The sequence below is a fragment of the Peromyscus maniculatus genome, chromosome 22 (assembly GCF_049852395.1).
Source record: "Peromyscus maniculatus bairdii isolate BWxNUB_F1_BW_parent chromosome 22, HU_Pman_BW_mat_3.1, whole genome shotgun sequence".
NCBI classification, from domain to species: Eukaryota; Metazoa; Chordata; class Mammalia; order Rodentia; family Cricetidae; genus Peromyscus; species Peromyscus maniculatus.
Window position 1 is genome coordinate 42,207,008 of NC_134873.1, and position 14,067 is coordinate 42,221,074.

General features: G+C 46.2%; 1 protein-coding gene across 1 annotated transcript in view; it reads right to left on the bottom strand.

Annotated features, from left to right (window-relative positions):
- The window catches only part of Xdh (xanthine dehydrogenase), a 66,206-nt gene that overhangs the window by 18,850 nt on the left and 33,289 nt on the right, over positions 1 to 14,067 (bottom strand). The window contains exons 14-23 of the mRNA XM_006990685.4: positions 12,668 to 12,852; positions 10,903 to 11,077; positions 10,390 to 10,473; positions 8,448 to 8,617; positions 6,321 to 6,444; positions 3,846 to 3,965; positions 2,726 to 2,822; positions 1,385 to 1,509; positions 560 to 693; positions 57 to 144 (exon numbers count right to left, since the gene is read on the bottom strand). Coding sequence (XP_006990747.1) covers positions 57 to 144; positions 560 to 693; positions 1,385 to 1,509; positions 2,726 to 2,822; positions 3,846 to 3,965; positions 6,321 to 6,444; positions 8,448 to 8,617; positions 10,390 to 10,473; positions 10,903 to 11,077; positions 12,668 to 12,852 — 1,302 coding nt within the window. The remainder of the gene's footprint in view (positions 1 to 56; positions 145 to 559; positions 694 to 1,384; positions 1,510 to 2,725; positions 2,823 to 3,845; positions 3,966 to 6,320; positions 6,445 to 8,447; positions 8,618 to 10,389; positions 10,474 to 10,902; positions 11,078 to 12,667; positions 12,853 to 14,067) is intronic.

Here is a 14,067-nt window from a genome sequence, read left to right on the forward strand (position 1 = left end):
CCCTGATCCATCCCGCCTGCTTCTGCTACCAGAGGAAACAGAAAAGACCAAAACACCTTGTATTTGGCCAGGAAGGGATGTCGGCCACCAGTAATCAGCATGTCCTCATCACGGTCCAGCATGCAGCGTACAGGGCGGCCGGTCCTGGGGCGGGGAGAGACCAAGAGGGTTAGAAACCCATGAGCGGCCAGCAGCCCAGCCCTGTGAGTCTCAGGAATGCTAAACAGGAAGAAGGACTTCCTTTTCATCTGTGCTTTGCGATGAAGGCACTGTGCTGAATAACACAAGGAATGCCAGGCAGAATCCTTACCTTACTCCTAGGGAGATTACAGCCAATTAAGGAAAATAAGACATGGATACATGGGTCGATGTGCAGAGACTAGCTAGGTTACCCTTGCCCTTATGCCCGAGAGTTCAAAACACAGAAAACTGACAACTCAAAGCAGGAACAATCGCTTTCAACAGGAGAAGAAACTCAAAGGCCTTCCTGACCCAGCTGGCCTTATTCTACCTCCCAGAGAATCTAATCGCAGTGGGAGAAGAAAGCATAGCAACTCACTTGTATGCAGCCAAGGCCACTGCTGTGGACACCACGGTGCTCCTGGTCTCCTTCCCTCCGAAGCCTCCGCCCATTCTCTTCACTCGGACTAAAATCCGGTTATCTGGAACGCCCAACATTTTTGCAACAAAGCTCTATGCAAAGGAAAAAATATATAACCTTGCATTAATGCATCTTCTGGACTTTTTCCAGGCCTGACCTCAACCTACCCAACAAGCCTGGACCTAAGCACTACTATAAATTCTAGTATTCCTGGCATAAAAACCCTCTTCACCTCCCAACGTTGTCTGGAGCCAGGGTCCAGCAGTTGCACCACAGACTGAATTCAGGCAACTTACATACTTGTATTTAACCAGAAGGGCCAGAGAGCAGCGTACTCCCAGATCAAATCATCATCTCATCTGGCAAGGCCTTTTAGGTCAGAAAGGTAGGAGCAGATACCAAAAATCCTGGCAACCACTATCATGTTGCAGGTAGTCAAGAAAAATCCCAGCTATGGCTGTTAAGTTAGCGGTCCCTATGGCTATCACTTAACCTCACACTCGATTTTTAAAGATGAGCAGGACATGCCTTGACCAAGCTCACAAAAGACTTAATAGACTCTAGCTCAAGTACTAAAATGCATCTAATTGATGCAATGACCCTCGAAAGCACCATCTTATTCACGAGAAAAGTGAAGCAGAAAAGGTTAAATGACAAGGTCTGGTTCCAAGACTAAGACTCATGTCCCTTTTAGGACCTGTATCTGCTTCTTCCCATTCCCTACCCCCTCTTCCTGGTCTGCTAGGGGCTCCCTTGTTATTGCCATAATTATTCTGAGCTGACCTGGGTTTTCATGGTGTTCTGCGTCCCCACAAAGAGCTCCATCTCGCCCGCCTCGCCTTTTGGGACAGCGATGGTGCAGTTGGTCTCCAGGTAGAAGTGCTCCTGGCCACCGATATACAGTTCTCCTGGGAAAGCAATAATAGCAGAGCCCTGATGAGCCTGGTGCTGTAGAGGGGCATGCCTGCTGTGGTGGCTAAGCTTGGTTGTCAACTTCACTCATCTGAGAAGAAGGAACTTCAGTTGAAAAACTGTCTCCATCAATTGTCTTGTGGACAATTCTGTGGGACATTTTCTTCATTGGTAACTGATAGAGGAGGACCAACCGGCACTGTGGACAGTGTCACTCCTGAGCAGGCGGGCATGGGTTATACAAAGATGGCAGCTGAGCAAGCCGAAGAAAGCATGCCAGTGAGCATCATTCCCATGGCTGCTGCTTCAGTTCCTGCCTCCAGGCTCTCCTTGGCTTCCCTCAATAATGGGCCTGTGATCCAAATAAACCTTTTTCTCCCAAAGTGCTTCTAATCAGTGTTTTATCACAGCAGCTGAGAAGCAGACCAGGACATTTGCTAAAGGAAATAGTCCACCAAGGAACCACTTGCTGGCAGGTGACCGCTGGGTTTCCCAACTGGGGTTCAAAAGGGTCATAAAGTCCTAGCAGTCTGGGAGTAAGCTCTGCTCCTCCAATCATCCTCTCATCAAAGAAGCCAGAATAGCACTAAATACACCAGGCACAGTCTTCTCACTGCAGCCCCAGGGCATCTGGGATTTCTAAAATGATCGTTGTAAAGTTTTGGAAAAGGTAAGGAAGAAATTGGCAGATATGATTGAAAACATGAATGTCTTTCAGAATGGAAGCAATCAGTCCTGTTGGAGAAGAAGTTACCCTGCTAGTGACTTAGCAAGACCCATGGGTGAAGTAGAAAGGTATTCCAATGTCTTGCTGGGATCTGTGGACCTAATTCATAGAGTCAGAGTTCAGAGAGAAGGGGAGGGGCAGACGCTCACAGAGGATGGGTAAGAAGCATTTTCAGGCGTCTGGGGAGAGTGCGGAATTTGTCTCAACGCTGGACATATCTGTGGCCATTGTCCTCTCTACACAGCCTTCCAAAGACATAATGAAGGGTCACTTAGGTACATCCAGCCCAGAGATGGAGAATGGAGATAAAAATGAGGGAGGCTCCATCCCTGCTAACTGCCCACAGTTTCATTCCAAACATCAGAGGGATCTTACGTTAGAAAGTGCTATCAATCACTTCCCTTCTCCCGGGTTCCCTGTGTATCCCTAGAATTTAAGTGTTAAACCAAGGTCCCCATCCCTTCTGTCGCATGGTGCTGCTATACCTGAGACCACATTGTCAGCTTCAGAAAAGCCTTTCTTGAGATCACCTTTCTCGATTTTTATCTCGGGGCCATAGAAGGAGTTGTTCTTTACAGCATCCTGGGGGTCAAAAAGGAAACTTCAGTAACATGGCTTTCCAGGCAGGAGGTAATGGGAAAGTGATTCCGACCAGGAAGAGAAGGGCTTTCTGAATTGCTGTCTCTCTCTCCTCACAAATGTGTCTCTATGTGTTCAGTCGTACTCTTAAAGCATGCTCTACTGGAGCTCAGGGAATCGTGTTCTGTCTGTCTCCTTGGTGGGAGATGGACAGCGCTGAGTCTTCTAGAAGAGCAAAGAATCCCAAAGGGAACCAGCTGTAGCTGAAATGTGGGGCAAGGGGAGCTCAATTTGGCCATTAGTGGACTGAACCCAGGATGGTGAAAGGTAAAGTTTCCCTGGAGCATAAACTCTAGTGTTGGGTGGAATTCTAAAATCCATTTACAGATGCCCTTTAACTTAGAGTAGGATTACATCCCAGTAAATCTATCAGATTGAAAATACCATTGGGCTGGAGAGATGGCTCAGAGGTTAAGAGCACTGACTGCTCTTCCAGAGGTCCTGAGTTCAAGTCCCAGCAACCACATGGTGGCTCACAACCATCTGTAATGAGATCTGGCACCCACTTCTGCATACATAATAAATAAATAAATACATTTAAAAAAAAAAGAATAATATATAAAAAAAAAAAGAAAATACCATGTGCTAATGATTCAACGTACCTAACATGCTGGGTGAAAAACATAGCTTCAACTAGTTGACCTTAACCAACCCCCCAAAACCTATATGAGCTTAAAGTTGAAAAAAATCATCTAACACAAGCCTGGCAATGTTGGATATCAGCTGTGATTTGAATATCATACTGACTGTGAGAAGCTGTGTGTTTGTGGGCTGTGCTAACGCACCTTTGGAAATCTGAAGAACTGATATAATTCAAACAGAACCCAGGGAAGCTGGGTGTTGGCTGTAGCCAAATATCCATGGGTGCTGCTCACATGGAAGGCTCCTTCTCTAGAGGATCCCCCAAAGGAATGCCTTGGGATGAGAGCTGACTCCTTTACAGGAACAGCCCATATTCTCTGTTACCTCAATTGTGATAATGGCTGGTAGGTCTTCATAGGTGATTTTCACCCCACGAGCAGCTCTCTGGGCATGTTCTGGGGTGTCAGCGACCACAGCACCAATGATGTGCCCAACACAAGTAACCTAGGGGGCAGAGACGAGCTGTTAAGGACCAGGAAGTTCCTCAAGAAGCAAATCTTTATGGATACTCTAAAAAGGCAAAGGTGGTCCCTCCCCACCCTTCAGTCAAAGTACATTTTAAGAATGCCCTCATGCCTTTCCATTTCCTGACCCTCCTCACTGAGGCCATGAGCCTCTTCACAAGTTCACTGGCACCACTCTAGGAAGAGATTTCAGCTCAATGCCCAGTTCTTATGTTTTCACTCTGGTAACTTATTGAGAGGCTGCATAGGAGAAAATGTGGACAATGGCTCCCCTTGTCTGCCATGAGCCACACAGGAGGTATGGTCCCAGCAACTGTTTGTCAATGCCAATCTGTCCCAACAACCTTGATCTTCCTATGACAAAGGAAAAATGGGGGCCGGAGAGAAGGTTCAGTTATTAAGAGCACTTATCGCTCTTGCAGAGGACCTGGGTTCTAGTCCCAGCACCCACATGGAGGCTCACACTCATCCATAAATCCAGTTCCAGAGGATCTCCTGGCCTCTGCAGGCACCAGGCATGCATGTGGTGCACAGATATATATGCAGGCAAAACAGTCAGACACATAAAATAAAAATAAGTAAATTTAAAAATTTTTTTAAAGATAAATACAGGCTTAGGAGACAATAGGATGATGGCCAGATCTCAGCTAACTAAACATTGGTCTTGTCTCTCAGCTTCAGTATCTTTCTACTAGACCACTTTCTTTTATGTCAAATCCCCTCAAAGTCCACACTTGTGTCTTATAATTTCATCTAGATCAGCAGTTCTCAACTAGTGGGTCTTGACCCCCCCCCTTAGGGGTCATATATCTAATATCCTGTAATCAGATATCTACATTATGATTCAGCAGCAAATGATACCAGTAGCAAAATTACTGTTATGATGTAGCAATGAAATAATTTTATGGTTGGGGTCACCACCACATGAGGAACTATATTAAAGGGTCACAGCATGAGGAAGGTTGAGAACCACTATTCTAGATGCTCCTAAGCTGCAGGTCACAAACACTGATTTAGACATAATGACACCTATTTTTCAATATATAATGATTATTGCTTCCATTTAATGACCCATTCCCTTAAAACTGTGTGCATTATATATGCTTGTATATGTTCATGTGAATGTATGTGTACATGCTTGTGGAGGTCATAGGTCAGCATCAGATAACTTCCTCAGTTGCTCTACACCTTATTTTTGAGAGAGGGTCTCTCACTGAATCTGGAGCTCAGAGATTGGCCAGACTGACTGGCCAGTGAGCTTTAGGAATTTGCCTATCTAGATTGTGTGTGTGTGTGTGTGTGTGTGTGTGTGTGTGTGTGTGTGTGTGTGTACCACAACAGCTGGTGTTTTACATGGGTACTGGGGATGTAAACTCAGGTCTTTGTGTTTGCCCAACCACATACAAAAAACCCAAGCCATCTCCTATAGAACTCGTAACGGATCTCCTTCAGGAATAATTTTAATCAAATACCCACCAGAAAATAAATGAAGTAAATGATTAAACAGCTTGTCATATTAAGATGCAAGGTTTTCTAACAACAAGCAACACTTGACATGCAAGCCTCTGGACGTTCTCTCCGAAGGACCAATAGGTACGGACTTAACTGGGTCTGCAGTATTGACCTGCTTGTACCTAGCTGACTCGAACTAAAATGCTTTCAACACTCCTGGGGCTCTAGGCATTGATAAAGTAATTTGTTCTTCTATCAGACACTTTATAAATTTCCTCCACAAACACCCTTGGAGTCCTTGCGTTTACAGGTTTTCAGTCTTGGCTTCACCTTCACATTAATATTTTTAGCCTTCAGCAACACCTACTCGAATCTAATTTGCAACCTTTAATCAGTATCAGAATTATAAAATGGCCATCTGAGAACTATCCTGCATGTGAAGCATAAGGAGTTTTGTAGCAACTGTCCTCAGGGCTTGGAGACACTGCTACTGCAGATCTTTACACACTTGGAATCAGTAAATGAACTCTCACAGAAGTGGATTGTCTACACCTAGTGGTGGGATTATGGTCTCATTCCTAGTTAGCTTATTTAGTGTATCCTTATTTTCTTTAGTAAAAGAGCTTGATGCTATCCATTACAATCCTGGTTGTTGATTCATATATGGTCACCAGCCTTGTTCCCCTGCCATCTTGGCACAGTCTCCAATTACACCAGAACAGCAGTCATCTATTAAATAACCAAACGACATATTCTGTCCCTTTGTAGATTATTCCAAATACTGACCATTACATGATTGCAGGATTAGGAATTTGGAGCAATGAGCACAAATTAAAAACATGATATGTATTCCAGTTATTTCTAATAACAAGTCTAACTATACCTTATCCTTTGCAAAGACAGTCTCATCATTGAAAAGGCCAGTTACATTACTGCTAGGAATGTCTTCTTCGGTGAGGAAGCAAACAAACCCTGGCACCTTCTTGGCTTCGGAAGTGTCTATGGACCTGGAGAATGAGCAGAGTGGGGAGCCATGTCAGCACACTGAAGGAGACACATCACCTGGCTTGGATAGCCCGTCCCATTCAATTATTCTTCTACTCTCGTTCTTCCCATCTCTGTCTTCTTCGCTTTTGGATCCTAACTCATTTCTATCCTGTTCTGAAAATGGTGACTGACCACCTTCCTCGGAGGGGTCATTGTGCCAAATGCCGTTGGGGATATAGGATGGATAAGACGACCACATATCAGATGCTAGCCACAGTCTGGACTCCAAGTACAGGGAGCCTTATCCAAGACAGAAGCAATAACTCTGGAAGGCTCTGGTTAAAATATGTCTCACTAGAACAAGGCACTTGGGGGCCTTTGCTGTGCCATGAATACAGTGTCCCTGGACATCTGCTCACAGACCAATTTCTCTTCATACATTAATAGTGCTGTGCCTATACAAGGGCATTCTAGACACAATTTAGGCAATGCTGACCTAGAAGGAGGGTGCTAGAGTTGACCAAGTCTACCAGACTACAGAGGAGAGGCAGCTCTGGGAATGTTCTAGAAAGTGCCTTGAAAGAATCATCTTCAAAAACAGTTATTTCCCCATTTAAAAGCAAAACAAATATCCCCATATTACAATTAAGGAAATGAAAGTTTTAGGGGAGTCAAGTAGCTTATCCAAAGTCACTTAACCAGAAAGCAACATATCTGGGTTTAGAGCCAAGGGCAACGATGAGGATGCCAGGCAGTGAAGATTCATCCCTCCAACCCATCCATTCACATATGAATGGGATGGAGGTTGCTGGAATGTAGACAACATGAGTCACCACACTGTGAACACGGGCTCAAGGCAAGGACCAAGCAAAAGGACTCACCGCTAGCCCTAGCTGGCAATTAACAGACGCTTCCCCAAAGCCTAGAAAAGCTGATCACCTCGTTAGGTATTTTGTATCTAGCTCACCATGCTTAGAGCCTGTTAGGAACCCCAGGAAGGAAAGATTGACAGGGAGGCCTGGGTCTGCCCCGAGGCAGGGCCTGAGAGAGAGAGAGAGAGAGAGAGAGAGAGAGAGAGAGAGAGAGAGAGAGAGAGAGAGAGAGAGAGAGAGAGAGAGAGATAGATTCCTGGCTGTTCTGCTCAGCCACAGGCTCTGTGTCCAGTGCCACCAGAGGCTGGAGCTCTGTCTATGGCTGTAAATATCCAGAGGTGCCATGCCCCAGTTCCTAATGCTCTTTGGCCTCAAACACAGCCCCTACCGCCTGCCAATCATATTATCTAGGGCACAGAGCTCCTCCTGCTTATGCCTCAGGTCCTCTGCTGCACCTGCCTACAGGGGTGATGTAAAGAATAAATGAGCCAATATACATAAAATGTGTGAAACTAGGTGGGAAACACCAAGCACTGTGTTGGGTGTGAAGCGTTATGTTTACCACTACTGTTGATATAGTGGTAATTCTTGCTGTTCGGCTCTTGGCATCTAACAAACAGGTATGGGTGGTTGCTTTCTGCTAGGTGCTGTGTGGACACTTTTGGGGACCCTCACAAACACTCTGTTACAAAACCCCAGAGCAAATACAGGTCTCAGCAGCTACGCCTGCCCTGTAGCTGTGCAAGGATCCAATCCCAGCTTTGTGGGGCTATGTTCTTTCCTGTAGTGTTATCTAGCTTTTTTTTTTTTTTTCTTTTTAACGTTCTGCATGTGTTCAGTCCAGGCTCTGAATATAAGTCATACCTGGTCCTGTTAGGAACTTGTCACCTACACTCACAGCTTTTCAGGCCAAGAATGACCTCCCTGCTCAACTCCCAGATTGTCCCCTTGACCTCTTACCCTCCCTCCAGGAGAACTTCAGTTAGATGCTAAGGTGTTATGCATGGAGTCCAAGCCTTCCTGCTGTTCTCTGGTGGGTTTAAGAGGATTTCCTGCCTAGGCTCTAGGGTGGGGAATCCTCAAGGAGCCTCCTCCATCTTCAGTTCCTGCAGAGCATGCTTCTCACTGGGTCCCTGGAAAGCGATACTCACGTGATTTTAGCGTGGGCCCGGGTACTGGTCACCAGCTTGAGAGACAGCTCGTTCTCGTAGCGGGGAATGTCATCACAGTACACAGCCTGCCCGGATGCCTGCATTTCGGCAGCCAGGTGAGGCAGGGGCCGGCCCACCATGTCCTCCTCAGACTGATCCTTGGGCACCTCCTGAAACAATATGGCCACCAGTCAGACTCAGCTTCTGAGGATATTGTTTCTCTATAGGCCCAGGGGACACACTGGGAACTGGGGAAATCAGAGGGCACTTAAGGAGTCACTGACAAAATACTCATAAATGTATCAAGAAACAACAAAAGAACCTAAGTATGCATTAGCTGCAAACTAGGTAATGCTGTATTCATGCAGCAGAATAGCATCCAGCCATTAAAACATACTTTTGAGCCGGGCGGTGGAGGCGCACGCCTTTAATCCCAGCACTCAGGAGGCAGAGCCAGGTGGATCTCTGTGAGTTCGAGGCCAGCCTGGGCTACCAAGTGAGTCCCAGGAAAGGCGCAAAGCTACACAGAGAAACCCTGTCTCGAAAAACCAAAAACAAAAACAAAAAAAAAAACATACTTTTGAAGAATTTAAAGCAGAAGAAAGAATTCAAAGTTTATATTAATCATAAAACATTCTATATGTGAGTATATGCTGATTTATTTTATACAAAAGTAACACATGCTACTAATATCATGTATATATATCCACATAAGCAGAAAAAAATGGAAATAAACAAAATACAATGACTTTCTCCTGGAGATAAGAGTTTTGGGTGGCTTTTGTTTCCCTGTTTATACTTTACTATAATTCACAGAATGTTTTATTGACTTTATAATCAATTTCTATTTTGTTTTTCAAAGTAGTAAAGTGTCTAATTCTTACTGAGCATTTTTATGTGCCATGGACTTCTAAGTGGTTTGATTTTATTTTTCAGCACTAGAGATGGACTCAAGGTCTTACCCTTGCCAAGCCAATGATCTAGCACTGAGCCTCACATCCAGCAAATGTATTTTAGTCCTCCCCCATTCTGTGAAACAAGTCCGTCATCAGCCATATGTGCAGGTGGGTCTAACTGACTTTCCTAAGAAGCATGGAGGTGGTTTGCCCAAAGAAAGGACAAACTTTGGATTCTAATCAGGCAGCCATGTCCTGGAGTTCATCTGTGGGCCTCCAACCCAGGGCTCAGCAAACTGCAGCCGATGTTTGATTCTATAAACAGTTACTGACCATATTCATTTGGATGGTTTGTTTTGTTTTTAGAGACAGAGTCCCCTGTATCCTGGGTGGTACTCAGATTTCCTATGTAGCTGAAGACAGCCTCAAACTCCTCCTGATCTCCCGGCTTCTGCCTCCCAAATGCTGGGATGACAGGGATGTCCCTCCACAGCTCTTTTCTGTGGCTCTGGGGACTGAGTATAAGGCTTCGTGCATAAGCAAGTCCCCTGCCAACTGAGCCATCTCCCCAGGCCCTCATTCATTTATGTGTTTACAGCTGTTTTGTGCTACAGTGACTGAACTTAGACATGCCCATATGGTTTGCAAAATCTGAAGTGCTTTTAGGAAGTGCTGACCTTTTATCTAGTACATTCCAGAACCTTGCTAGAATGACATATTTGTTTGCATATGCTCAGCATGCATGCGTGCATCTTCAGGAAGAGTTTTGGATTGGCACATTAGGGGTCAGGAAGGACAAAATAGATTTCTCTTTTCCCTAAGGAACAGATGCAGTTTAGCATCCAGTCCTAAGAGAGAAACAGAGGCTAGCAAGGACAAGACGCTGCATTGCGACAATATGACCCTGGTGTTCTTCCCTGGATATTCACACACAGGGGGAAGGACTTTAAGCATGCCATCCAAGTCAGTCATTTGCCAAAGCTCAGCCATGAGTCATCACACGTGGCTGCAGGGGCCCTAATATTAAACATGCCATGGGTACTCACTTGGAAGAGCTGGACGTTAGCTGGAGGGTCCTTCTGAAAGAGCAGAGTGGCGCTGGCGAAGGTGGGGTCCAGCTTACCACACACCTGTGGAAGTGAGGTGACAGAGGAGGCTAGGACTATGTCATATTGTTTTCCTCCTTCCATCCACAAGTAATAGAGGTGAGTCTCCCCCAATCCCATTATTCCCTATCCCCTCATTTCCCCATCCCCTCATCCCCTAATCCCCATATCCCCCATCCCTCCACCCCATCCCTCCATCCACATCCCCTCATTCCCCCATACCCCATACCTCCAGCCCCCATCCCCCATTCCCCCATCCCCCACCCTCTCATCCCCCCATCCCCCATCCCCAAAGACAGACATTAGCAGATGAGGTGGTAGCGCTGTCCCCAGGTTGTCCTGACCCCTGCTCTTCTGCTCCCAGATGTTGAAAGGGGAGGAGCAACTTTGTTACCCAGCCCAGGCTGCTGAGCCCCCAAACAGGGTGCTGAAGGGACTCTGCCCCACACTCACATTCTCGGGGTTCACTTTGCCCAGCTTCTGGAGTACTGTCAGGTAGAACTTAAAGAAGAAGCTGAGGGTGAGGGTGCGCCGGAACTCCACCATACCACCAGGGGCGTTGGGGGCCAGATGGAGCTCCTCTGCCAGGCCAGCACACACATCCTGCAGCAACTCTTCATTCCAGGACCTGGAAGAAGGCAGAATGTGGACTTGCTTCCTCCCTCCCATCTCCATCATTCAGTGTGGAGCATAACACCCAAGGTCTCTGCTGAATAGGCCCGGGTTCAGGCTTTGGCTCACATGCCATGAATTACAACTACAGGCAAACTACTCAGCCTTCTGGTGCCTTAGCCCCCTCAGTGTTAGATAGATAGATGATAGATAGATAGATAGATAGATAGATAGATGACAAGTAGATAGATGTATCTAGATGTATAGATACCTATATAAACAGAAAGATATTATTTTTCTTTTTTTAATCTTTGAGATTATAATATAATTACATTTCTTCCTTCCCTTTCCTCTCTCCAAACCCTTTCATACAGCCATCCCCACTCTCCTTCAAATTCATGTCCCCTTTTTTCATTAATTGTTATTGCATGCACATCCAGAAATGTATATACCTACTTATTCTTAAACATAACCTGTTTAGTTTGTATAGTGTTACTTTGTACATATTTTTTAAATGCCCTAAATAATAGTTACTCTAGGTTCTTATAACGTACTAGGCAATATCCTAAGTGCTTTATATGAGTCGTTAGTTTTCATCAATTAAACATTATGGTAGGGAATGTCTGTTGCCCATTTTACCACTGAGAAATTTTGGCATAGAGGGACTACTGAATAGGACTTCTGTTCCTCTGCATACTGAGTGGCGGAGCCAAGGAATCAAATTCCATCTCTGCCTCTTCCATGCGATCATTGTGAAGATTACATAAGACAATGCCAGTGAAGCGCCTGGCACAATGGCTACCATGTGGCAGCCCTAGTTACAGTAGTAGGATTAATAATAGGATTAGGAATAGCAGTGATAGTGGCAATAACAATAGTAATAGTGGTAGTAGAAATAATGGTGACACCACCAACATCGTCAGTAATACTATTTGTGGTAACTTCTAACGGTGGCGAGAGGCATGGTGGTAACCATAGTAACAGTACCACGCGGCACAGAAGCAGCAGTGGTAGAAGCAGTGGCGTCAGTAGGAATGGCACCCGAAATGCTGCTACTATAGAGTTGGCAGTAGCGAGGACAGTGATGCTACCTTCAGGAGTAACAGCAGCAGCGGTGTGGAGAGCCCTGTAGCAGCGAGGGCAGAAAGCAGTCATGGTAACAGTATCAGCGTGTTACTAGCAGCAATCACGTTAATGGCGCTCCTAGCTTGCCATGGTGCGCTCCTAGCTTGCCATGGTGCGCTCCTAGCTTGCCACGGTGCTGGCGGCACTAGCAGGAGTAAGAGGAGTCGCCGCAGTAGTACTAATAAGATAACCCCCGCAAGTGGGGCTACCGATGGCTGTGTTCATAATAGCAGACTGAGAAGAGCCGGCGGGAGTAGCAGCAATCGGAGTAGGAGATACTTACCCCTGCAGCGCTGCTGGCCGTACAGCGATATCAGAATGAATGACAGCAGCTGTGAGACCAGCAGCCGCAGTAGTCGCCACCGAGGCATTAGAAGCATCACCAGGAGCAACAGCATCAGCAGAAGCCGGAGCAGCAATAGTAACCCCCCAGCAGCCAGTGCGGCAGTGCAGGCAGCTTCCCGGTGCAGCCCATGCTTACTTGGACAGCTGCCTCGGAGTGGTCTTGAGGGCTGAGATGGTTCTGTCGGCCATCCCTCCGTAACAAAGGGACAGCTCCTGCACCTCAGTGGTCCCTGGCTTGAACAGGACTCTCATGCCGCTGGTCACCTTGGCGATGTCATCTTCTCTCCGGGAGGCCTGTTTGAAGGCTGAGAAAAACTCACCCTAAAAAAAAAAAAAAAAAAAAAAAAAAAAAAAAAAAAAGGGGGGGAACAGAAAAGAAAAAAAAAAAAAAGAATTGGCATCCCCACATGTTTGCAAGCATTAGCGAATGGCCAGCATGAGACATAGGGACTGGAGGATAAGAGACGTGGGGAGGGCATTATGGTGCCTTGAAAATCGGTGGGGAGCAAAGACAAGACATAGACTACATTTTGAGAAGTTCCAGGTCATGTGCCCCAAAGCTGGAAAGGGTCAGGGCTTCCCTGCCTATCACGTGACTTGGGGATGAGGTAGTGTCTACAGAGCAAACAGCTGGAAGGAGAAAGATACCCCCCCCAAAAAAAAAAAAAAACCTCCCAGAAAACCACCCTGGTACCAGTATCAGAATCCATCGGCCTCTCCAGAGACCTCAGTAAGAACTCCTTGGCATGTTGCCTCGCCAGCTGGGACAGGGAGATGGGTACAGGCTGTGACAGCACCTTGCCTGTGGCTCCCAGATATCTGTACCGTGTCCCTCCCACCAGTGGACTGCGGATTGAGACATCCTGGCTCCAGTGAGCCTGGGTCCTGCTGTGAGGCCACTACTGCTTTATGCTAGAAGCACGCTTCTCCCCTGGGCCTGAACCTGGGTCTGTTTCTCTGGCGAGGAGAATAATATGAGTCACTTTCCAGGAAAGAATCATGTGACATCCGCCCTCCGTGTTGTGTCGCTCTTCGGGTTTGTGGTCACCCTGGGTCTGCTGTTTGTATTAACATCAAAGGTCCTCTGTTCTGAAAGAGCTGTAGAGACTCTCCCAGGCATCATTCTTGGGTGCTGACATGGCCTGGAGCACCCAGCCCAGAGCTTGAACTGTTTCAAAGTAGGCAGTGGTTCTGTGTGCTCGGGGTCACACTGGTGCCACCAGCCGACAGGGGACCGGTGTCCTTTCTTGATAAAACTTTCTAGTTCACAGCATAAAATCTCCTCTCTTTTATCAAATGATAGCTTTTGACCCTACGTGAAAAATAAAAGCAGAGCCCATAGGGAGCCTGACTCTATCCCCTGTCCCCTCAATTAAAAAAAAAAAAAATTAGTGATCTGTGAAATTCAAAATTCTGAGACTCGTTGCTCAAAATAGTCTATAAACACAAGCTGGAAAATCATTAGGAGGCCACCTCAGGGGCATAATTGCTCAAATTGAATTAGCATTCTCATTAAGGAGGTCAAAATCTGCAAGG